The sequence below is a fragment of the Furipterus horrens genome, unplaced genomic scaffold (assembly GCF_987537825.1).
Source record: "Furipterus horrens unplaced genomic scaffold, mFurHor1.1.pri manual_scaffold_2, whole genome shotgun sequence".
Classification (NCBI taxonomy): Eukaryota; Metazoa; Chordata; class Mammalia; order Chiroptera; family Furipteridae; genus Furipterus; species Furipterus horrens.
In genome coordinates, this window is record NW_028327172.1 from 9909168 (window position 1) to 9933021 (window position 23854).

The 23854-nt window shown below is 46.0% G+C and overlaps 1 protein-coding gene across 1 annotated transcript; it reads right to left on the reverse strand.

Moving 5' to 3' along the window:
• Nucleotides 1-1096: 1096 nt before the first annotated feature.
• On the reverse strand, nucleotides 1097-12840 carry SERPING1 (serpin family G member 1). The gene is made up of 8 exons (XM_090261084.1): nucleotides 12771-12840; nucleotides 12242-12319; nucleotides 9724-10306; nucleotides 8165-8299; nucleotides 6664-6864; nucleotides 6343-6482; nucleotides 2525-2744; nucleotides 1097-1606 (listed from the first exon to the last, which is right to left on the reverse strand). Exons 2-8 carry the CDS (start codon nucleotides 12293-12295, stop codon nucleotides 1353-1355), a joined length of 1587 nt encoding a protein of 528 aa, XP_090117210.1. The 5' UTR covers nucleotides 12296-12319; nucleotides 12771-12840; the 3' UTR covers nucleotides 1097-1352.
• Between the last annotated feature and the right edge of the window lie 11014 nt (nucleotides 12841-23854).

Sequence of the window (23854 nt, forward strand, 5' to 3'; positions counted from 1 at the left end):
GCGGTTCACTTATTGCGGCCTCACTGTATCGCGGGGTTTTAAAAAATATTGTATTTAATTATTTATCGCGGATTTTTCGCTATATCGCAGGGTTTTGTGGTACTGTATATGTATGTTGTTAAAGTTACGTAGGTTTAAGAGTGTAGAATATGTTTAAGAATATGAGTAGTGTTTATAGAAGTGTGGAAAAGCTTAATAAGGGAGTGGGAAAGGTTAATAAAGGACTGGGAACGGTTTCTAAGTGTGTGGGAAGGGCTTATAAAGCCTTAAAATATATATAAGTACTAAAATAAATGTAAGGTTCCTATTTTGCGGATTTTCACCTATTGCGGGGGACTCTAGACCGTAATACCTGTGATAAATGAGGGAATACTCTATATTTGTTGAACAAAAAAAGAAAATATTAAGAAAAAGACAGGATTTTTAGAAGGACAGAGACAGAGAGGGGCTCTGAGCTCAGACTTGAAGTCACAGAGATGTGCTTTCAAAGCCCGGGTCTGCCCTTTTCTAACTGCATGACTCTGAGCAAGACTTAGTCTCTTCGAGTTGAGAGGTTACCATATAAAGTTGCTGAGGGTGAATGTCTGTAAAGATCTCAGCAGACTGCCTGCGTAAGCTCCTAACGATGTTTTTTCCTGTTATTACTGTTGTCCCAGACAAATACGTGAGCTAGAGACAAGCGTAAATGGACGGCATGAACAGCCTCCGATGAATGACTTTGTCCTGCAACTCTAGTGCCTGTCCTCTCAAACTCCAGGACTGGCCATGGGGCTCTTGCTTTTTGGCTGGTGGGACCATAGTCACCTTGATGCCAGCAGAGATTCAGGTTTTGTGAAAAAGCTTGTTTCTGACCCCTTTCTTGGAGTCGTCCAACCTGCCAACTATTACAGATGTATAATTGAGCCCAGGGAAGATTAGCCAGGTCCAGCCAAGATCAGCAAGACCACTCAGCCAACCCCGAGGCTTAGCTGAGATAATAAATGGTTGTCGTTTTAAGCCGCTACTTTGGAGTGACATGTTACAAGGCAATAGCTAGCTGATACAAGGGCATGGTGACCCTTGGCCTTTAAAACTGAAAGGCAAATGAGAGAGGAAGTCATGGTTTGCCAGGTTTTATTTTGTAGAATTTAGTGAACTTGAACCAGAGAAAGCTGCAAAAAGTGGTTTGAAGAGTCACAGGGAAGGGATGCTGGAAGGAGGTCCCTTTACCAGACCCTGAGGGTGCCCTTCAGGTGCAGGACAGAGGTCTCCAGCAGTGGGATGTGGCTGAGGACAAGTCGAGGCAGGTGGCAGTCGGTGGGGGGCGGGGCTGCAACTGGGCAGGGCTTGCCCTAGCCTGGCCCCTGCAGGTCTCAGGCGCTGGGGTCATACACCCGCCCCATGAAGATGGGGAGCCTGTGCTGCTGGTCCCAGAGCAGGAAGAGGAAGGGCTGTTGCACTTCAAAGATCCGCAAAGAGCGGGCCACAGAGACAGCCGAGGCCGCAGCGGCCTCCACCCCAGCCTCGGTCAGCTCCAGCACCGCCCGGTGCTGCATCGCGGAAACCTGCAGGTCCGGGTCCTCTGTCAGCCTGCACAGGTTGAGGTCGTATGAAAAGTCATAGAATTCTAGGGCACAAGCAGAGAAAAACGACGAGTCAAAGGTCAGCACGAAACCCTCAGCTGCTGGAAATAGTTGTCCTGAATCTTCTGGGTTGGTTCCGAGTCCCAATACTCTCTTCCTCCTCCTTGCTTATCAAAATATGTATCCTACCTTCCGGTCCAGTTCCTGGGCTCCCTGCCAATGGGCGCATCTTCACGCCAGCCACCACTTCAGAGAAAGTGGTGAGAGGCCTTGCCCCCGCCCCCGCCAAAATCCTAAAACATGGTGTCATTGCTTCCTTGTCAACAAGGACCTTGGAAATGAGGTACTATATCAGAAAGAGGTAATATGTTATCAAATGAGGTCATATACAAAGTTATGATGTCATATACTAGGAAATAAGATTATCTATTAGGAAGGTCAAATTCTTTAACAGAAAATGAAGTGATATATTTGCAAGTGAGGTCAAAGGTCAGGAAGGGAGGCCAAAGGTTACAAAATGGAATCTCTGTTCCTTCTCCTAAACTCGGAAGCCTCCGGTCACCCTCTTATTCTGAGGACTTCTTGCATAATCCATGGGGTGGCTGAGTGTTATGAAATGTTTCTGGGGAAGAGGCATTCATGGCCCACCTTAGTCACCTGTCCCCGTGTCACAGTGAACCACAGTGTAAACAGTCAAGAGAACTGAAGGCCTGGATTGGTGTTCTGGTTCACTTATAACTGGCTCAAGGGAACTTGGCTAAGTCATGTGACCTTTCTGAGTCATTTCCTCAATGATGTAATGAGATAACAGCCCCTGTCCTGCTGACACAAGATTGAGGGACAACCTGAGATTATAGGGGTAAAAAAATACTCTGGAGAGTGCTAAATGCATTTTAGGGACCGCCCCCATGCCCTTTTCTCCTTTGATGGTCTGGGAGCAACTCTGGGCCGCCAGGGCTCACCCATTTTCTCCATGACTGCCAGCATGTCCTGGTTGCTCTTCAGTTTGAATTGGGGCATCGTCAGGAAAGTGGGCTGGTACTTGGTCACCTCCAGCTTCTTCATGATGGCCCTGAACACAGCGGGGCTGAGCGCCTGCTCCATGTCTTTGAGACTTTGCTTCACATTCTGGGGTACCAGGATCACCATACTCAGGTTGTGGGAGAGCTGCAGTTGGCCCACCTGGAGAAAAAGAGACGCATCTGATCAGTCTTTCCCCCTTCTGGATCCCAAGGCTGATTGATCTTCAGTCTATGCTCTAATTGGTACCATTTCAGAGAGCAGCAGCCAGATCTAGGCTTCCAGGCTATGCCATGAAATGGGGGTACCGTTGGGGTGAACAGTACTGGTGAGATGCAGAGGAGTGAGCTCAAATTCCTGGTCACACAGGCCAAGGGTGACACCCTGACTCTACCACGGATGAGCTATGTAATATGGGCAAATAACTTGATCTGTCTCAGCCCTGTTCCCTTCCTCTCAAGTGTGTTGTGCTTAAAGTATATAATGTGCATAAGGTACCACCGGAAGTATGAGGTGAGTCCTTTTAAAGACTTTTGTCGGCTCTGCACTGCCTAGGAGAGTAAGTATAAATCTCTTAGTCTGACATTCAAAATTTCGTACCAGCTGATCCCAGCTTACCTTTCCAGTTTGCCATTAGAAGGACTTCCATTGCTGGCCAGACAAAACTATGAGTGAACTGCAGGACCCACGGGTCTAATATAGTAGTGGTTCTCAACCCAGGGTGGATTTGCCCCCAGTGGACATTTGGCAGCATCTGGAGACATTTTGATTGTCACAGACGGAGGAGGGGGCTCACAGTGTTACCAGGATCTAGTCGGTAGAAGCCAGGGATGATGCTAAATCCTATAATGCCCAGGACGGCACCTCATAACAAAGAGTCATCCAATCCAAAATGTCAATAAGTGCCAAGAGATTCCTTAGACTGATAGGATATGAGAGACAATCATTAAAAGGGCATTACGGTTGAGGTGGAAAGATGGACAAGAAGAGTCTAGATTGCAGAATTCAATTTGGGCAATGACAAAATACACTGAAACCAATCAGTTCTTGGAATTTGAAAAAATGGCCCAGAAGGAGCAGGATGTAATTGCTCTCCACCGAGGAGCACAGACATGTGGTTCCTTGGTGGAGGCCCCAATGAGGGTGTGATCATTTGGGCGGTATGTACCCTTCCAGTCCTGCATATGGACCTCAAATCTATGACCAAAAAGTACCATGTTATGGTCTTGAATTTCCAAGCCAGTAGCTGGGCATGCCTGAGCTGGTAAATCTAACCTCCTTGGTTGAGTGAACACTCTCGAAGTCTCAGGAAGATTTAGAATTAAGCATGGGAATGACAAAGTAAACCACCTTCACACTATTAACACAAGGTGATAAATTCAGGATCATCTTAAGAGAATCACACATGCTAGTTTTATACTTTTAAGCAAAAAGGTATAGGATAATTTCATTAAGTTTGGGAATGATGCCAACATGTTGGATTAAAGTTGATTTACCCTTTAAATTTAATTCAGTTCACAGGTGCTCAAAAAATATAACCAAGCAAGGTTGTAATTCTGCCCTGTCAAGTATGTGCATACTTAAAAAATAAAGTATATTTATAAAGTATATCCATAAGCTCAAAATGCTTATAAAAGTATTAGTTAACTATATTTGTAACTGGAACAAATGGTTTAAAGAGTTTTAATCTGTTCGAAGTGGCTTGATTAAAGAATAAAATTGTTTTTATATAAACATCATTATAATTATTTTTAAAATATTTATCTTTAGAGAGAGGGGAAGGGAGGGAGAGAAACATCAGTGTGTGGTTGCCTCTCGCATGCCCCCAACTGGGGACCTGGCCCACAACGCAGGCATGTGCCCTGACTGGGAATTGAACCGGCGACCCTTTTGTTTACAGGCCGGCACTCAATCTACTGAGGCACACCAGCCAGGGGAAATTATTACAGATAATTATAAGTGAATTAACTTAAAATTAAAAGGCTTAAGTAAGATTTTGAATTTATAACATTAATACATTACATAAGCCCTGACCAGTGTGTCTCAGTTGGTTGGGCATCATCCCGCAAAGCAAAAGGTCACTGGTTCGATTACTGGTTCAGTCCCCAGTTGGGGCATATATGAAAGGCAACAGATCAATGTTTTTCTCTCACATTGATGTTCCTCTCCCTCTCTTTCCCCCTCCTTTCTCCTCTCTCTCAAAATAAATAAATAAAGTCTTTTAAAAATCACATTAAATAAGTATCTGTTTAAAATCCAAGAAACTGTAAATACTATTTTTTTGTGCACAGAACTCCTGCTCTGTTGACATCAAAAAGACCCTACATTATCCTGACCAGTGTGGTTCAGTTGGTTGGCGTGTCCTCCCGATAAACCAAGGTTGAGGGTTCAATCCCCAGTCAGGACACAGCACATACAAGAAGCAACCAATGAATGCATAAGTGGAACAACAAATTGATGTTTCTGTCTGTCTGTCTGTCTGTCTCTCTTTCCCCCTTCCTTTGTTTCTAAAATAAAAAAAAAAAGGAAACCATTCTTTAAAAGACAAAAAAAGACCTCACGTTGATACCTTTCCCTCATATACTCTGAGTTAGAGTGAAGGCCTGAATGTGCCATACATACTCACTCTTCTCTGCCTTATACATGCTATCCTGGTTTTGTTAAGTAGTTATGAACGGTCAAATTCACTGAATGGGGATGAAAGGGTGGAAAAGTGCATGAATGGCCAAAAGTAATCTCCTCTATGAAGTCTTCCCAGACACACATGCTAGCACCCCCTACTGAATTCATTAATTAATTCAGCAAACATATAATGACCACTTATTACATGTGGCAGTGTTCTAGGCACTAGGGACACTGCAGGAAACAAGACAGGTAAGGTCTCTGTTCCCAAGGAGAGAGAGATAACATCTCAGAGAGATAGACAATACTGTAATCAAATAAGCATATAACATAATTTCAGATAGTGGTAAATACAATGAGTGTAATAAAACAGAGATGTCACAGGGGGAGGAAGGGACCACTTTAAGGAGGGGAAGGCCCCTCCACCAAGGCCATCTTTGAGCTGACACCTGGATGAGCAGAAGAGATAAGTATGTGAAACTTTGAGTGAAGAGGGTCTAGGCAGAGGGGAAGCTAAGGGCAGCTCCCAAGGCGGAAACAAGCCCGGCGTGTTCAGGACACATCCTATACTTGTCATCCTGGAACTAAGTCACTGGGTGTCTCCCACTGTTTTCTGTCTCATAGATCTGTGTCTTGCCCTCCTAACAAGGCAGAACTATCTGGTCACTGGGCATGAGACACTATACTAACTAGAATCTCTGGGCCTCCGTATTGTCTTCCCTCCCTCCCGATCCATTGAAATAATACTGTTCAATTTCTGCTAAGGAACTTAAGCCATTAAACACATGTGCACCACATGTATGCACACAGATATCCCTATACATGTGTACACATGCATGCATGCTGTACATGCATGCCTACCTCAGATGAACAGAACAGAAACACAACTCACTTCTTGCCATTTGATGGAGTAGAGATGAATGAAGAGACTTTAGAATCTTGCTTTCCAGCCTAAAATATACAATGCATGCCTCGGCCAAGGCTGGAGAAGAAAGAAAGAGAGAAGACAAAAAGTGTGGAAATACAGAGGGAAGGACTAGAAATTAGGGTGCACCCCAAACCAATGGGGCCATAGCCAAAAAGAAATCTGGACACATAAGAGGCAATGAAACAGGAGTGAGGAGAGCCAAGAACTGACCTTGGCCTTCAACGTCGGGTCAGTGAAATGGGCCACCGGGTACTTCTTGCTCAGCATCATGGGCACTTTTATCGTGGAGGATTTTAAATGAAAGGGCTCCTTCTTGGTTTTTGTGTGATCAAATGTTGTCTTCCACTTCGCTAGAGAAAAGACAGAGGGGGGGAGTTACTCTAATGCAGGCGGGGAAAGGATGTAGAGCTAAAATCCCTGTTAGCAAGGGGTGGGACAGCTATTGTACGATGAGACCTAGTCATGGAACACGGAGCTGAGTGGGCTTGGAAGCCAGGAGGGGAGGAAGGACCTGGTCCAAGGCCCCCTTACCACTTAGGTAGATAGCATTGAGGAGGACCAGGCGGGCGTCAGAGGGCAGGTTGTCTAGCAGCTGTTTGATCTTGTGGTTGGTCTTCTCTGCCACCCAGGCGTTGATGAGCTCCAAGCTGACATCGCTGTCATTTGCCAGGACTCTGGGGCTGCCATACACGTTCTGAGAGGCACTCACAAAGGTGTCCCTTATGGCCAGGTCTGTGGAGGGGGAGCAGATTGAGAGAAGGAGGTGTGAGTCCCCTGAACACCCCCCTGCCCTTCCAAGAGTAGGCTTTGAGAGGGGGTGTGCTTCTCATTAGTCTTTGTGCTCACTCCAACGAACACAGCATGCTGGAGCGGGCGTCCAGGCCACTCCCCTAAAAGATACGACAATGAGACCCAGAGAAGGCAAGCCCTAAATTTGGAGCAGAACTCATCCTAGGCCCCGCCCGCCTCTGCTTGCCGTGTGAACAAGGCTCAGCAAGAAAAGTGAACGTCCGTTTGCCTGTATTTCCACCCCCCTCTTTTCTTTCTGCAAGAGGCAACAGACTCTGCTTGCTAGTCTCAGCCTAAGTTTGTAATAAGACTTCCTGGCTTTTGCTCTCCAAAGCCCAGGTCCACTAAAGAAAATAGCGTTTGAAAGAGAAATTTCTCCTGGATGAAGTAAACTGATATTGAATGCAGTTGTATTTTCCACCAACCCAGCGAGGCAGAGGATAACATTGATTCATAGCAAATAACTAAATGCTCTGTTACTCAAATGCCGTATTTTCCCATCATTAAAAAGAAGGTGTTTTTTTTTCCCCCCACTTTGTTTTTTGGTATTTTCTCAGTTTCTACAATGAATAAGTATTGTTTTCATCCGGTAAAAAAGAAAAAAAAAGGACAGGAACACATTTTTTTTTCCTTTATTTAAAGAGAGGGTCAGACTAGATCTGTAGTTTTCTAGCCTTTTCAAGCAGCAGAACTGTGTTTTAAAATAAAGTCACGTCTGAAGCCCACACCATAAAAGAGCTGTGGTTGCGCCTGGACAGCAGCTCAGAGCCCAGTTGGCTCCATCTCTCGCTCACAGAAAAGGGTGCCCTCCCTCCCCACTCTGCCTCCCTGATCCCCACTCCCACCATGACTTCTGACGCAGCTCTGCAGAAACCTAGGGATCTTTGTACCAAACCTTGAAAAAAAACTGCATTCAATCATTTTGGAAGTTTCTTGCCCTTATTACCTACTTAACAATATAACACATAGAAATGACAACGAATTCATATAACTCTCTAGCCCTATCTATTCATGAACTCTTATTCTGAATAAGTTGATGAAAACAAATGACTTGTCCAAAATCTCACAGGCTATCTGGATTCACCTGTATGTCTGCTGAGGCCCTCACCTGCTCTGCAGTCCATCCTGGCTGTCCTAGCTCTAACATTCCCTCTCTCCACCCCCCACAGCGCTGGGCCCCCCTCAGAACCCCCTCAGGCCCCTGCTCAGCAGCTGCCTCCCCGTTCGCCACCCCAGCACTCACCTGGGCTGTGGAAGATCTGAGAGACTGAAGTGAAGCCTTTGGACGTGAAGGTCTTCAGGGCCTGGTGGACGCAGGCAAAGTCCTTGGGGTAGGAGAGGAGGGTCTCCAGGTTTTCTTTGGTGCTGTTCCCAGCCCCTACAACAAAGGGAAGAGATGAAGGCCAACTGTAGGAGGTGTGGGGGACCCACCATCAGGACACTTTTGAGGGGTCAGGGTGGAATGGGGGGAATCACATAACACTGGAGCCAGAAGCGTGGTTCCGGGAGACAGTACATATATCAGAAAGACAGGGGTGGGAGAATTATGAATAATCACAGTTAGGCTTTTCCAGGGCTTCAAATACTCTCCTTCCCTATTTTTCTACCTAATATTTATTCCACTCATCAGTCAAAGCCTGGTCCAATTGCTGCCTGTTTCACATGAACTATTATTTAGTTGGTTTGGGCTTATCAGGGTTCACCCTATAGGCAGGAACACTATATCACTATTAAGAGGAGACATTAGAGAATCATAAGAGAATGGATGTTCAATACCCTGTCAGTTATTCATTATTAAATATTTATCATACATATTTTCTATGCAGTAACACTTACTTGGTTCCAGACATCGTAAGTGCTTTTCCCATATGATCTCATTGAATCATAATAAGCCTTTTACATAAGGACAATTATTATCCTCATTGTACAGATGAGGAAACTTGAGGTTTAAAAGGTTAAGTGATCTACTCAATTTAAGATCACAGAGTTAATAGGTAGAGGATGGAGACAGGAGTCAAGCCACATCTTTGGGGCAATAAAGAGATTAACGGAAACCAATCAACTGAATTGGCAATGTCTGAAGATACTCTGGTTGTCATAATTGGGGGGAATGCTACCGGTATCTGGTGGGTAGAGGTTAGGGACGTTAAGATTCTGGGACTCCAGAGGAACGGTTTTTACATATGTTTATTCTATTGTCTCAAGTTGCCTTCCTGGAATTTCCCCCTGACAGAGATAGCTCTGTCCCCACTGCTTGTCGCAACTCGTTTGTGTCATTCCTAAGGTAATTAACCCGAGGCACTTGAGAGTGATCCCTCAGGAAGGCAGAGGGATTAACATTTTTGACCTCCCATCAAGCCAGGCACTGGGCTAACTGCTTAATTTTCAGAGGTAAATACAACCACCTCCATTTTATACGTGAGGACTCACGCTCAGGGATGTTAAGTGATCGGCCCAAGGTGACACAGCTAGAAAGCAGCAGCATCACGATACTACCCTACTTACATCTCTTTCAGTTTCATCTCCCTTATTGTCTGGACTTGAAACATGGTTGGTGGCTGGGACCCTAACTTGTATGTTCTTGTATAGTCCATAGGGTTTTATAAGCAATACTGCCTATTAAATCATTGTTATATGAAGGAATACATGGAAGTTCAAGAATAAAAAGATTACACCTCCCCTTCCCTCAAATGGAGCCCGTTTTTATAGCTTCCTCCCTGAGGCACAGCTTTGTAGGTGTCTGGGTTGGGGACCCTCATGGGAGGGTCCGCCATACAACCTGGAGAGAACTCAGGTTCTTACCCAGCAGGACCTGGGTCAGCAGGCTGGCGATGCTGAAAGGCGAGAAGACCATGTTGGTCTCAGCCTTCTTCATTGATGAGACGGCATGGTAGAGCTTCACGGAGAAATCGATCAAAGCCTCCTCCAACACGGTCTTGGCTGAAGGATTCTCCAAGTCAGGACAGTCAGTGTCAGGCTCCGGGCAGAGGGGCCCAGCCGTGGGCTGGGTAGTTGGGAGAGTAGGTTCAGTGGATGACTCGGTGCAGGGCTCAGAGGTGGTTTGCAAAGTGCCACTGGCTCTTAGGATGGATGAGTTGGTTGTTGGCATCGGGGAAGAGCCCATGATGTGTTGAATGAATTCAATCTTGGGGATCTCTTTCTCTAAGACACCTCCTCCGTCTTCTTCTGGCATGCTCTCTGGATCTGCCTGGCCGTGGTTGGTACCTTCTTCTGGCATGCTCTCTGGACCTGCCTGGCCGTGGTTGGTACCTTCTTCTGGCATGCTCTCTGGATCTGCCTGACCGTGGTTGGTACCTTCTTCTGGCATGCTCTCTGGATCTGCCTGGCCGTGGTTGGTACCATTCTGATCTGAGGAGGCTCTACCCTGTGGTTCAAGAAACTGTGTTTCATTTTTCTATGAGGCATGGTCCCCTCAAACACTCAAAACAGAAAGAGATCCCAGTCAGGGCACATGACTAGGTTGCACGTCAGGTCCCCAGTTGGGGGGCGCGAGTGAGAAGCAACCACACAGTGATGTTTCTCTCCCTCTCTTTCTCCTTTCCCCTCTCTCTACAAATAAATAAATAAACAAAAACAAACAAACAAACAAACAAAAAAACAGAAAGAGAAGGCGGGGATATGGCCAATGCCCTGTACCCAAGATAATTTCTGAAACAGCCTGTAGAGTAGGGGTCAAGGCAGAAGGGGTGGGGGTGAGGGTGGGGACATTCTCCGCAGCAGATGAGGAGTAGGCAAGGACTCTTATCGCTGGCCACTTAGAGCCACAGAGGAAGCTGTTTCCCAAACTTCGGAGCTCAGTGTTAACGCCCACTTATCTGTGTTCTTGCAATTTAAAAATGAAAATACCTGGCCCTAACCAGTGTGGCTCAGTTGGTTAGGCATTGTCCTGCAGAGTGAAAGGTCACCGGTTTGATTCCCTGTCAGGGCACATGCCTGGGTGGCGGTTCTGTCCCCGTCAGGACGCATAGAAGAGAGAGAACCTATCGATGTTTCTCTTTGACATCAATGCTTCTCTTCCTCTCTTTCTCCTCCCCCCTTCCCCTCTCTCTAAAAGAAAGAAAGAAAGAAAGAAAGAAAGAAAGAAAGAAAGTCTTAAATAAATAAATAAATAAATAAATAAATAAATAAATAAATAAATATATACCTGTCTTGGCTCACCTGCCTGCCCAGTATAGACATTTGAGCTTGTGGCTTTTGCTTTAGAACAAGTGGTTTTTCAAATTGTGGGTTGCAACATATTAGTGGGTATTGAAAACAATTGGTATTCCCAAAGGAAGGAAAGAACGAAGGAAGGAAGGGAGGGAGGGAGGAAGGAAGAAGGAAAGGGGGAGGAAGGAGCAGTATAGACCAGTGGCTCTCAATCAGAGACAATTTTGACCCCAGAGGATGTGTGGCCATGTCTGGTGGCATTTTTGGTTGTCAAGAGGGAGAGAAGGGGATGGGGGGAGGGCGGAGATGCTGCTGGAATTGAGTGGGTGGAGGCCAGGGATGCAGCAAAACATCCTGTAATACTGTACACGGCACAGCCCCTCACCCTGAGGAATGATCCAGCCCCAAATGCTCAGTGTTCCGGGTTGAGAAACCCTGTATTATCCCCATTTCGCTGATAAAAGAAACTGATGTTGAGTCACACGAAGTAACCGGCCCAAGGTCTCCCAGAAGGCGGAGGAAGAACTAGGAGTCAAACCCGGTCTGATCCCAGGTCCCAGCTCATCACTACATCACCTGCTGAACCTCGAAGGGCACTGCCCGTGCCACCTTGCACACACAGGAACACGCAGGCCAGAGTAAGCATCCACCTCGCTCCTGGGTTCAGCCCTTACCCCGGCCCTCCCAGACCGCTGGGACCTCTCATTGTGATTAACGCCCACCCGGTCCCAGGTGCGTCTGCCACCGCTCCTCGGTTTTCACAGGCCCAGCCGTGCGAGAACCTGCGTCTCAGCTGCCACCCCCTACACCACAGCTCAGGGGCCACAGCAACCATTGCTTTTATACTGCAAAATGCTGTCCATCTCCTTGCCCCATGTGGTCCTTCTCCGTTAGTTTCCACTTGATAAATCAGGGCAGGTAGGCTCGGAGAAGTGACCTGCTGAAGGCCACCACGGCTGGTACCTGGTGGGTCAGGATTCGAACCTGCGTCCATCTCAGTCCCCAGATCTTTCCAGGCTCTCTACGAATGCGGTTGCAAAGATCACACTGGCTGATCCCAAGAGGACTTCTCCTCATCCTCTGGTGCCTGAAGGGTTAATCCTAAACACCCCTCCCGCCCCGCCCCCCATCCCTTGAAGGGGCCACTCACCCCCGCCAGCAGCAACAGCAGCAGGAGGGTCAGCGGGGTCAGCCTGGAGGCCATCTGGGAGGCGACGTCAGCTCGGACCTGCGGAGCCAGTCAGTGTCGGAGCCAGCTTTGAGGCCTGGGGCCCACCCCCGGGCCCGCCCCCTTCCATTCGGGCCCAAGCCCCTCTCAGCGATGCCCTCCGCCGCCCTCTCCCGGCCACTTTCTCCCAGGCTCCTCCCTCGGTTTTGTTTTTCCAAAACCGCTCCCCTTTCCCGGCACCGGCTGGCTCTGTCTTTCCCCCCAGGCCCGGGTCTGCATCCATCTGTTCCATCCTGGGGGTCCTGCTTTTAGCCAAACAATGAGGCCAAAGGCAGGGGGAGGAGGGGAGGTCCAGCGGGGGCTGGGCACGACAGCCCAGGAGGGGAAGGGGAGGGGGTGCAGGGAGGTAGAAGTCTCTAGTGGAAGATAAAAGGGGGCCGGGAAACTGGGGGAGGGAAATAGGGAGATGAGAAGACCCTCCCCTCCCTCTCCCCCCTCCCAAGAACCAAACCTGCTCCCAACTCCTGGTCACTGGGCTGCCTCAGAGCCGACTGAGAGGATCGTCCCTCGGGATCAGGGAGGGTGGGGTGGATGTGTGCTTGGGGGGGGTTGGTCTCCGCTATTGGCTGGCCTAGGACACTGCCCAGTTACAAATTAAGGACGATTGATCGCTGGTGTGAGTTCCCGTAAATCCCGATGGGAGGGACACGGTGGTGGGCTTTGGGGGGCGGACCAAGGATTTAGCCCAGAGACCCTTGGGAGATGGGACTGGGGAGGCTTTGGTGCAGCTCTCTGCTTTATGCCAGGAAGCTTACCCCCTCCTCATTCGTGGTTCATGAGAAAAACGGCGCAGGCCCAAATTGCTCCATAGTTTACAGGCGACCAGGATTTTGGAAATGGCTCGTTTGAGCTGATCCTCAAAGTAACCCTTTCGAAATAGACCCTCTTGTGCCCATTTGATAGTTAAGAAACTGAGCCTCGGAGCGCTTGGTGTCTGGCCCACAGTCACCCTCACCTGGAGACGAGCCTGGACCGGACCTAAGCCTCCTGCAGGCCTGCCCTGGGCCCTGCCCACCTCCTGGGCTCTGTAAGTGTGCTGTTACCCCTCTCTGAGACCTGGAAGCAGCGGTCCTACTCTTATGACACAGTCAAGGAATGCAGGCACCCAGCCCAGCAAGCATTTGCCTTAAGTAAAAAACAGAAAGCTGGGAAAGCTGGGTGTACGCGCGTTTGGGGACAGGGGGATGTTTGCAGTGGCCTGGGAACCAACAGACCCGGCTGTGAGACCCGGCTTCCCTCCCAGCACCTCCCCTCTCAGGCTTGCCAGATAAAATACAGGAAGCCCAGTGAAATTGGAATTTCAGATACACGAACAAAAAAATTTTTTGAAGTATGATCCATGCAATATTGGGACATAATTATACTAAAACTTATTGTCATTTACCTGGCATTCAAATTTAACCGGGCATTCTGTATCTCATTTGCTAAATCTGGCAACTGTACCTCCTTTGAAAAACAAGGCCGACTCTGATGACCTGATGCAGCTCTAATGTACTATGATTGTCTCACTGCTGGGCCGGTCCGGTCTGGCACATTTCAGGAAAGTTGGCTGCTAGCACCAGAAGTGCTACTCAAAGGGACTGACCTGGGACAGAAATGAGAGAGATTGTTTGTGTGTCTCCTTGGAAAAGACCCATAAACACCCTGCACCTGCTTTGCTGCAGCTTCATTTCCTGTGGCCACTTGGGAACCTCCTCCGCCTGGGGAAGTTCCTTCATATCAGTGCCAGAAATAAAATGGAGTCACTCTAGTCAAGCTGCCGAATTACTCAATTCGAGAAGGTTGAAGGATGAGGAAACAATTCTATTCTTGTTTTAACTAGCTTAGGGACTTAAACTTTTGAATTTGCCAGTCCTGTGTCAATGCTTGGTTATACATCAAACCTCCTGATAACCCTCTGATTGATTACCCCCAGAAGGACTCAGGTATCCATGCCATTCGACATACAGCTGACATCCATCAACCAGACTGCCTGACATCTGACTACTAACTATCCTGGACCAAGCCTAAGGCTAAAAATGCAGGACTGATTATTCTCAAGAATGCTCTTTTTAACTATAAGAACGCTTAACTTTTTTTTTTTTCTTTTTTAGACTGGGTTTATGCCTACCTGAATTGGGGGTATGCAAACTTTAAGACCCTTGAATAAATCTTTATTATTTATTTCTAGCCAAAGCCTCCAGACCATTTGTGAGTTCATTTGTTACATGGTTGGGGCAGCTACACACACAACATCACTTCTCAATCCCAGAGCCCAACCGAGCTCCTCGAAGGTACATTGAGCTTGCGGGTTCTGGGAAATGGGTCTGCCGAACAAAAAGAAGTTGGTGGAAAACAACCTCACTCAATCTCTGCTCAATTCTCATGACACCTATGAAGTGGGTGCTAATATTAATCCTGCCTTAAATGAAAACAAAAACAAATGAGATTCACAGAAGTTAACTGATTTATTGAACACAGCCAGGAAGTGACAGAGCCGAAATACGGACCAAGTCTGTTTGACCCTGTGTTAACTGTAACAGTGGGGAATTCAAATTCACCCCATCATTCTTGTGACGTCATTTCTGTAAGTGCTAACTCTAATATGTAGCTTGTAGATAAACAGCTTGTTTGTACAAGAATCCTAAGAACTAACTTCAAAAGATAGACTCTGACCTTCAGGCATCCTAGCTCCAGGAGACTTGCTGACCTTCATCCGTGGAGCCAGGCTGATGTGGAGTCAGAATGACTAAACCAGGATGACGCACACCAGACCATCACTTGTCTTACCGGAATGGTCCGTGCTTGTCTGCACCCAGAGAACTTTTCAGCGCCCTCCCTTGATCTCTTTGTTCTGTTCCCCTCTCCCTCATTATAAAAACCCCTGCCTCCGCTGAGATGTGGAGATGGGCTTTCACACGTGAGTCCCTCATCTTCCAGATGGCTGGCATCTGAAAATAAACCACTTTCCTTTACATCAGCACCTGCCTCTTGAGTATTGGCTTTCCAAGTGGCAGGCAGCCGGACCTGCATTTGGTTACATTAACCCCTATAAATCACTGGCATACAGCGGGCCTAGCCTGCAGCAGGGAGCAGACGGAGCCTCCTCTGCCCAGCTGCTGGAGTGTGAGGCTCTGTGGACCAAAGTCTCGGGGTAGATGAGGACCGGTGGGTCTACCTCCATTGGCCATCTCAGCTTTCTGGCCAAAGTCATCCCTGTACTCTGGACATTTAGAGGGTGTGTCTGCTGTGTGGAGACTCTCCTGTCTGAAGAAGCTGGAGCTGAAGCTCTCCCTGACCGAGACACTAGGGCTTTTCCCCAACAGAATGGCCAGAGTTGACTTAATTGAGGTGTTTGGAGAATTCCTCCCTAGTGTGGGTGTTCAGATAGTCAGTCAGCTTAGGTGGGGCTGTGTCTTCTGTCCTTCCCAGATCTCGGGTTTCTCTGGCGTGAGAACCTTCCCTTCTGGTGGGTGAGGAGGGATGAGCCCCCAGGGACGTCTTCCCCCGTGCATTATGTGTACGTGGCTTCTCCCCTCTGGTGTTGGATGAGGTTCAAGTTCTCACTAATGGTCTTTCTGTCCTCAGAACATTTTATCAGGTTTTTCTGCCACGCGGGTCCTCAGATACTGAAGGCTCTAGTTGCTGTGGGTGAATGGTTTCTTCTCTGAAGAAATACTATACAAAACTTGGAAATAAGGCAGAAGAATGAGGGTCAGCTGATTCTCAGAACACAGAAAATCAGTTGAGTGATCATTTTCTCAGTTCTCCCACATGCAGGACTCAACTAGTACCACCCTAGATGCAGAGAGATGTTGATTGATGACAAAGAATACCCTGGGCATGAGGGCTCAACCCTCTTTTCAGAACCCTGGCTGAGAAATACCATTCTAGGGGAATAAACTTTTCTTTGACTTCTTATTTATTATGGATCAGGGCCCAGAGCCTATCATGTCAGATTCTGACCTGCGAAAATGGATAAGATGCAAATGTGAGTTTTTTTGCCTGGTAGAGATGAGAATGAAATGGGAGATACGGTGACTCCAAGGGCTATGGTCTTGTCCTACAGGGCAGTGGCCAGTTTTGTCGCTAATTTAGCTTTGTTAGTCTAGCGTTCTCTTTTTCACTGGGTACACACACACACACACACACCCCAGTTTCTTGCATTATTCCTTAACTCAGCTTTGTCATCCTGATGTTTGTCTCATTAATGTTCTCAGCATGTGCTTGTATAAGAATGTTTCTGCCACTCTGAGAACTGTGTTTTGGCTTTTCTTTTTAGGGGGCTGTGGATGATGCTTTCTAATTAAACATGGACCACTGACCGAACCTTGTCTTTTATTTCTTGCAAACCTAGTCCTTTCTGGGGGGGGGGGGGGAGGCACAGGCTTGGTAGCCGTGAGTGAAGGGGTTGTGGGGGTTTCTGCTGTCAATGCCCCCCTGACATCTTCATTCATTCTCTTTTTCACAAGTTCATCTCACATCGGCTCTTTCCTGCTCAACTTTCCAGGGACCGAGCCTTCCTGGGAACCCACCCACCAGAGCAGCAGTTCTCAACCTGTGGGTCGCGACCCCTTTGGGGGTTCAACAACCCTTTCACAGGGGTCGCCTAAGACCATCGGAAAACACATATATAATTACATATTGTTTTTGTGATTAATCACTATGCTTTAATTATGTTCAATTTGTAACAATGAAAATACATCCTGCATATCAGATATTTACATGACGATTCATAACAGTAGCAAAATGACAGTTATGAAGCAGCAATGAAAATAATTTTATGGTTGGGGGTCACCACAACATGAGGAACTGTATTAAAGGGTCGCGGCATTAGGAAGGTTGAGAACCGCTGCACCAGAGAGTCTCCATTTCTAGGACCTTTCTGCTAAAGACCCTCTTTTCAGATATCAGCACTCCCATGTCCATGGCAGCGCTATTCACAGTAGCTATGACATGGAAACAACCTAAATGACCATCATGACCATCAGCAGATGAGTGGCTGAGGAGAATGTGATATGTACATGCAAAGGAGTACTGTTCAGCCTTCAGAAAGAAGGACATTCTGCAATATGAGACGACATATTGGATCTTGAGGACGCTATGCTAAATGAAATAAGCCAGACCCAGAAAGACAAAGACTATATGATTCCACTTATATGAGATTCCTAAAATAGTCAAATTCATAAATTCAGAGATTGGAACGGGGGTTACCAGGGACTGTGGGGAGGGGGTTTCTGGGGCATTAAATTAATTGATAGACATAGAGTTTCAGTTAAATAAGATGAACAGGCTCTAGAGATCTGCTATACGATATTGTACCCAGAGTCCACAACAACGTACAATTAAAATTTGTTAAGAGGGTAAATCTCATGTTGTGTTCTCGTCAAAATAAAATAAATAATCCTTCTTTTCATCTTCTCTCAGTCTTCTGGAAGGAGATGGGTGGGAACGAGAGACAGGAATTAGATCCAAATAACTGTTCAGGCACAAACACCCCGAAACCCACACTCACAATGTATTTGGAAACCCTGAAAGGCCGAGGAACACAAAACTTTTCTGGGTAGACAGAAACATGTGATGAGTCTTTACAGGTGTTTTAAATGGTCTCATTTCTTTCTTTCTAAGGAAATCTTATATTATTCTGTTCAATTTATCACTACAATATCATATATGTGTTTTGTAAAAATTTCCAGACAACCTAGACATTTATGAAATAAAAAGTTATTCCAGGTACAACTGCTGCTAACAGTTGCAAGTGTGTCCTTCCAGACTCTCCTCTTTATTTATAGAAGTGTAGAGTTTTATACTCCTCTTCCACACACATAATCATTCTTTTCTTACTCAATTAAGCGTCAGGGCGTTGTTCCATCTCATTCTCCCTAATAGACACGTGGCATTCCATAGTATGGTTATATCACAAACTGTTTCTTTGCTCTCACATTGAGAGACATTTGGGTGGATCCTCCAGCCTCCTAACTGCACGCTGGCTCCAGAAGGCTCCCTGCTGTCTGCTCACCTTACACTTCTCACTCAGCAGCCTACCTGGGTTCTCTGCCGCATTTCTGTCTCTGACCTTTGCCTCCAACTCTCTGTTGCCACCTCTTTGGATAGAAAACCTAGGTGTGGACTATTTACTCTGCTGTGAATTTAGTTCTCTTTGGATTGTAACTTCTTGTTTTGAAACTTGTTTTGAGACATCTTTCTATTGAGAGATATCTATACATCTATATGTAGCTTATCTATCTATTTATCATCTATCTACTATTTATCTTTGTATCTACTATAGAGAACAATAAAAAGAGAGAGGCAGACAAAGGTATTTGTTCTAGTAAGGACTTCAGCTGATTGGATGAGGCCCATCCACATTATGGAAGGCAGTCTATTTTATTCAATGTCCATTGGTTTATCTATGTATATGTATATATGTATGTATACACACACACACACACACACACACATCCTGTTAGTCCTGTTTTTCTGGATAACCTGATACAGACCTAAACTGAAGGCTCAGTATTATGTGCTGCCTTGACAGCTGGTGAAACCAGGAGAGACACGAATGGCCTAACCGCAAGTCCCCTCCCTACTCTGCTTCCTTAGATCAGGTCCTGCAGCCAAATAACCCTCCTTATCAAGGAGACCAGGCAGAGTCCCTGCTTACCTCTGAGTATTGGGTTTTGGTTCCCTGCCAGCCTGCAGTGTTGTTCAAACAAGCCAATCACGTACATCCTCGCATGGGAACCAGGGAGCACTGCATCCTCTTGGTACTAGAAAGCCTGACTCCTGCAGCCCCTGGTTGCTGGCTTTGTTCCTGGGTGCAGTCTCCAGGGAGCCCTGCGTGGCATTGAAGTCCTGCTGTCCAGTGTCAGGCGTCGTGTGTTCAGCCATCCCCCTAACTACAGGGCAGGGATCCCTCCCTCACCAGAGCTGAATAAGAGCTGTGTAAAACCAAAAGTTACTATTCCATCAAATTCTCCCAACACCTGGTGTTGTCATAATTTAAACTTTTAGTCAGTTTATTCATGTCTCATTATGGTCTCAATTTTTATTTCCTTGATTACTCATGAGATTGAGTACTTTTTCATGCTTAATGTCCATCTGCATTTTTCTCTGGTAAACTATCTTGTGGCAGAAACTGATTCACTATGTTCATCAAAGTTGTTTCCTTTTTCCCCTGGACACATAAATAGACTTGCATTTCCCATCTCCCCTTGCAGTTATGTGAGCCTGTGGCTGAGATCTAGCTAACGGAATGTGGGTGGAAGTGACAGGAACCATTTCAAGGCTTGGCTTGGCCTTGAAATACCTCCCAGCCATGAAACTCAGTTTTCTCCTTTATCTGCTCAGTTAATATCCGGGGTGCCTTTGGAGGCAACATTCTGAAGATCATGGAGTGTCTGATGCCTGGGTGCCTGAGTGACTTTGTGGAGCAGAGCGTCCTCTGACGGAAAACATCAATTTGGGACTTTACCTGAGCAAAAAATAAATTTCTACAACTTCTATTGCAGATGGCACTGTTATAGCTATTAGTTACCCATTTCTCAACTGGGCTTTTCTTTTGATTTAGAATTCTCCATGGATACAAGTCTTTTGTCAGTTACATATGTTGCAAATACTATCCTGCAGACATATTCTTTCTGGCATTTTTGAACATGCAGTATATGTCCAACCATGTTTCCTGCTGTGCCTGCACTGAAATGTCCCCACCTATACATGCCATGACCAAGTCTGCCTTGATGTTTAGGCACAATTTTCTCTAATAAAGATGGATTTGATGCATTGTTCAGGGACACACTGCTCTGAGGACAATCCCTGCTGTGTTCTTTCCATGAAATCATCTCCGAGTTGTCTTTTGATTGGCAACTACTGAGCACTTGGACCCTGTTTGGTCCGAAAACAAGACCCAGCTGAGTCTTTTTGTTGAGTCAGAAGCTCCCTAGGGCCCTTCTGGGCCAGGCTTCAGGCCGTGGTACCTCCCGGACGAGTGGCAAAAGCTCTGAGCTCCCCAAAGGGCACTGTCGTCTCCCACCGCCATTCTAACTCGCCATCCAGACAGCGGCCCGGGAAGCTGGCCCACTGGTGGCTGTGGCTCTCCTGCTGGGCCTCTGGTCTCCGTTCTCACCGAGCCTCTTCTCCATTGGGCTAAAATGGGAAAGTGAAAGAGGACAAAATCCTGGGGGGATGGGGTAGCCAGAGCCCCTTGTTTTTGCCTCAGGGCGTGTCCTCTGACCAGGATATGGTTACCTGGGTGACAGGACTCAGTCCTCCAGCCTTTGAAGAGGCCCCCTAGTTTACCCTTCTTCAAAGCTTCTTTCTACTTTCTTACACAAGGTGCTGCTGCCTGGATTTAAAAGGACTTTCTCCTTTCTTGGCCGTTCTGAATTGTTTTTGAGGTAGTGTTCTGTTGAAAGCAAAACGCAGTTCTGAAGTCCTTTGGGTCCTCTGGGAAGCTGACTGCCCAGGTCCCAGGGCAGGCTAAGCCCTGCTTCCCCTAGGCAGGCCTGCGGCCATGGCGAAGGGGTCATCCCATTCCTGGGAGCGGGCCACAGGAGCCCAGGTGCCCCATCACATAATGTCCTGAAGGGTCCAGAATGCTTACGAGTTCCGATCCTGCCTCCGGAAGGCGTTCTTTTCTAGATCTCAGTCATCAAATGAACGGCTTCCATTTCTGCTGTGTTCTCACACTATTATGTACTTTCATATTTGCTGTGGACTGAATTGTATCCCCCTCCACCCCCTAACTCATGTTGAAGCCCTAATCTCCAGCGTGCTTTTATCTGGAGATAGGCTCTTTAGGAGGTGATTAAAGTTAACTTAAGGTAGTGAGGGTGGGGCCCTGATCCAATTGAACTGTGGCTTTATAAGCCGAGGAAGACACACACCCACACACCTACACTCTCTCTTGCTCTCTCTCTCTGTGAGGACACAAAGAGAAGAGGCCATCTGCAAGCCAAGAAGAGGGACCTCTACTATGCTAGCATCCTGATCTCGGACTTTCAACCTTGACAACTGTAAGAAAATAACTTTTCTATTGCTTAACTCGCCCAGTCTATGGCATTTTGTTGTAGCGGCCCGAGCTGACTGATACAATATTGTTTAATGGACTCGTTTTGTTTACTTGAATACACTTATATAAAAAAGGAAACTTGGCATCTCCTTTGTAAGTGGAAAATCAGTAGCCCTCACTATTAACAGAATGAATGAGGACCAACTAGACACAGGACGCTTGAGCCCAGGATACTTTTAGGGGCCTATGAAAATGCTTTAATTTTAGTTACTTTAAAAATTTATAGAAGAAAAAATAAATATAGTAATGAACCTGCTCTGGATTATAGTCTTATTTATACCAATGCAATAATAAAATATATTTTTTTGTATTTTTTTTTAACGGAAGAAGGGGCTCACCGCCCCCACCCCCCGCCCCAAGGCAAAACTGCCTAGGCCCCTGAATGTCAGAATGCAGCGCTGAAATGAAGGCACCTGTAAGAGAAACACCATGAGAGGAATTCGGTACCAGAGAGGAAAGTCTGGATAGTCATACTGAATGGAGATAGCGAAGGGCTACGACTTAATAAACTAACAACCAAATTTGTCACTTGATTAAATCGTTGCTTCAGATGAAACTTGTACTACTTTTCCTGCCTGTATATTATTTCCCACAGTGTTGCTTTTATACAGATTATTTAGTGGAGTTCAAGTTTCAGAGAATTGCTCTTGCTCTGTAAATTTAGGCCCCGCTATGTTCCACTTCTTGGTTCAGTAAAACTTAGGCCATTATGAACACAAAAATAAACAAAAGAAATATGCCGAACAAAGCTATGGGATGCAAGTTCAGTCTCCTAACTTAGACACTGGAACATGCTTATTTGATTTGGGGCGGTTGTCCTGGTGCTGCTCCGGTCTTGTGCATCCTGAGCTTTGTGAGAGCTGCCCCAGGCTATAACCTGAGCCAGCAAGGAGATACACTCTGTTCTGCATCAAATCGTAAAAATGTCCTCTTGGCTATGTCTGAAGGACGAGACCCACTTTGGGCTCCCCAAGGAGCCAGCTACAGAAAGCCAAGGACACTGTTGTCTTGTGGGCAGCACTCAGGTAGCTATGCAGCCTCCTCAACACCAAGGGCATCCCTACTGGTTGAGAGCCACGTGGGGCCTTCTCAGCAAATGGAACCACAGTGAGTGATTCTGAAGGCGTCCTTTCCTGGCATCCGAGCCTACCTGAAGAGAAAATTTACATACAGACAGTAACATAAATATATATGTTTATGTACATCCCAACACTTGGGAGATTGTCAGAGTGTAAATGACGGACAGTCTTCTCTTTATGGACTATCCCATAATAAAACTCAGGAACCAAAACAAAAGGAATTGGCTTCCAGGGATCTGCCCATACAAATGTTGATTCATTTTCATGCTTTTTATGATTTCCGCATTGGCAGAAGTTTTCATACTCTCTATGTTTCTTTTTAAATGACTCATTTTTTTTTATTACTAAAAATAACACATTTGAGCACATTTAGAAAAAGTAAAAATTGCTATTAACCTTGTGCATTGAATAAACAAGCAATCATTTCCTTGATTATTAATGAGGTTAAATATTTGTGTTTTTTGAGTAGCTGTGTTTCCTCTTTGTTCAAATGTTCATGTCCTTTGCCTTCCTAATACTTATTGCAGTTGTTTTCATATCAGGTTATAGGATCTCTTCGTATAATAAATATAATTTAACTGGCAATAAAAAAGGAAGAAACGTCATGAAAAGAGAATGATGTTACTAATTTCTAGCTGATTCTGCCTGCTGAAATCTTTGTACCTCCTCACTCCTTGTTGAAAAGGAAATTAACATGTGAGAGGTATGAAAGACTGACTCATGCCAAATTGATACTTTGTCCTTGAGAAACCAAGAAAGGTCAGAAAAAATTTAAAAAGAAAAAGCTTTCTCCATCTGTGATTTATTGTGATTTAGTACCACCTGAACTTGCTTGACACCTCTTCAGTGGGTTCATCCAATACGAGGGGGGGGGAGGGACACCAGATTTGAGGATGATCACAGTGATGAAGATGAAATTGTTGATTATTCTATTATTGTGGTCCAGGGTTGTTATGAATGCTAACTGTATGTCAAGCTCACGTAATCCTCACAAGGACATTAGGAACAAGGTATTATTTTCTCCATTTTATGAGTAAACTAAAGCTTAGAGAGGTTAAGTAACTTGCCCAAAATAACTCAGAAAATGTCAGCGCTTTAAATCCAGGTCTGATTGACCCTGAAACCCATGTTCTTCATGGTAGGTTATGCTCATTACTTTTTTATTCCACTTTTCAATTACTTTTCCTTAAAAAACATATTGTATTTGTTTATAGCTTTGAATGGATAATTACTCACATGGTAGGAAATTTTAGAAGTACAGAACTGTGGAAAGAAAGTCTCCTCTCCACCTCATCCCAGGATACGCAGTTTCCCTCACCAAATGGATAAACTACTCACCAGTTTCTTAAGGAGCCTTACAGGTGAGTCTAACAATCATTAAAGATAATTTTCAGAAAGAAGGCAAAA

Bases quoted from the DNA above. Each gene is read 5' to 3' on its own strand.
- SERPING1 (XM_090261084.1), bottom strand. From the start codon at position 12,295: ATGGCCTCCAGGCTGACCCCGCTGACCCTCCTGCTGCTGTTGCTGCTG. The intron at 8,300-9,723 runs GTAAGAACCTGA...CCTTTGTTGTAG, and splicing joins GCTGACCCAGGTCCTGCTGG to GGGCTGGGAACAGCACCAAA. The intron at 2,745-6,342 runs GTCAGTTCTTGG...CTTTTTCTCCAG, and splicing joins ACCCGACGTTGAAGGCCAAG to GTGGGCCAACTGCAGCTCTC.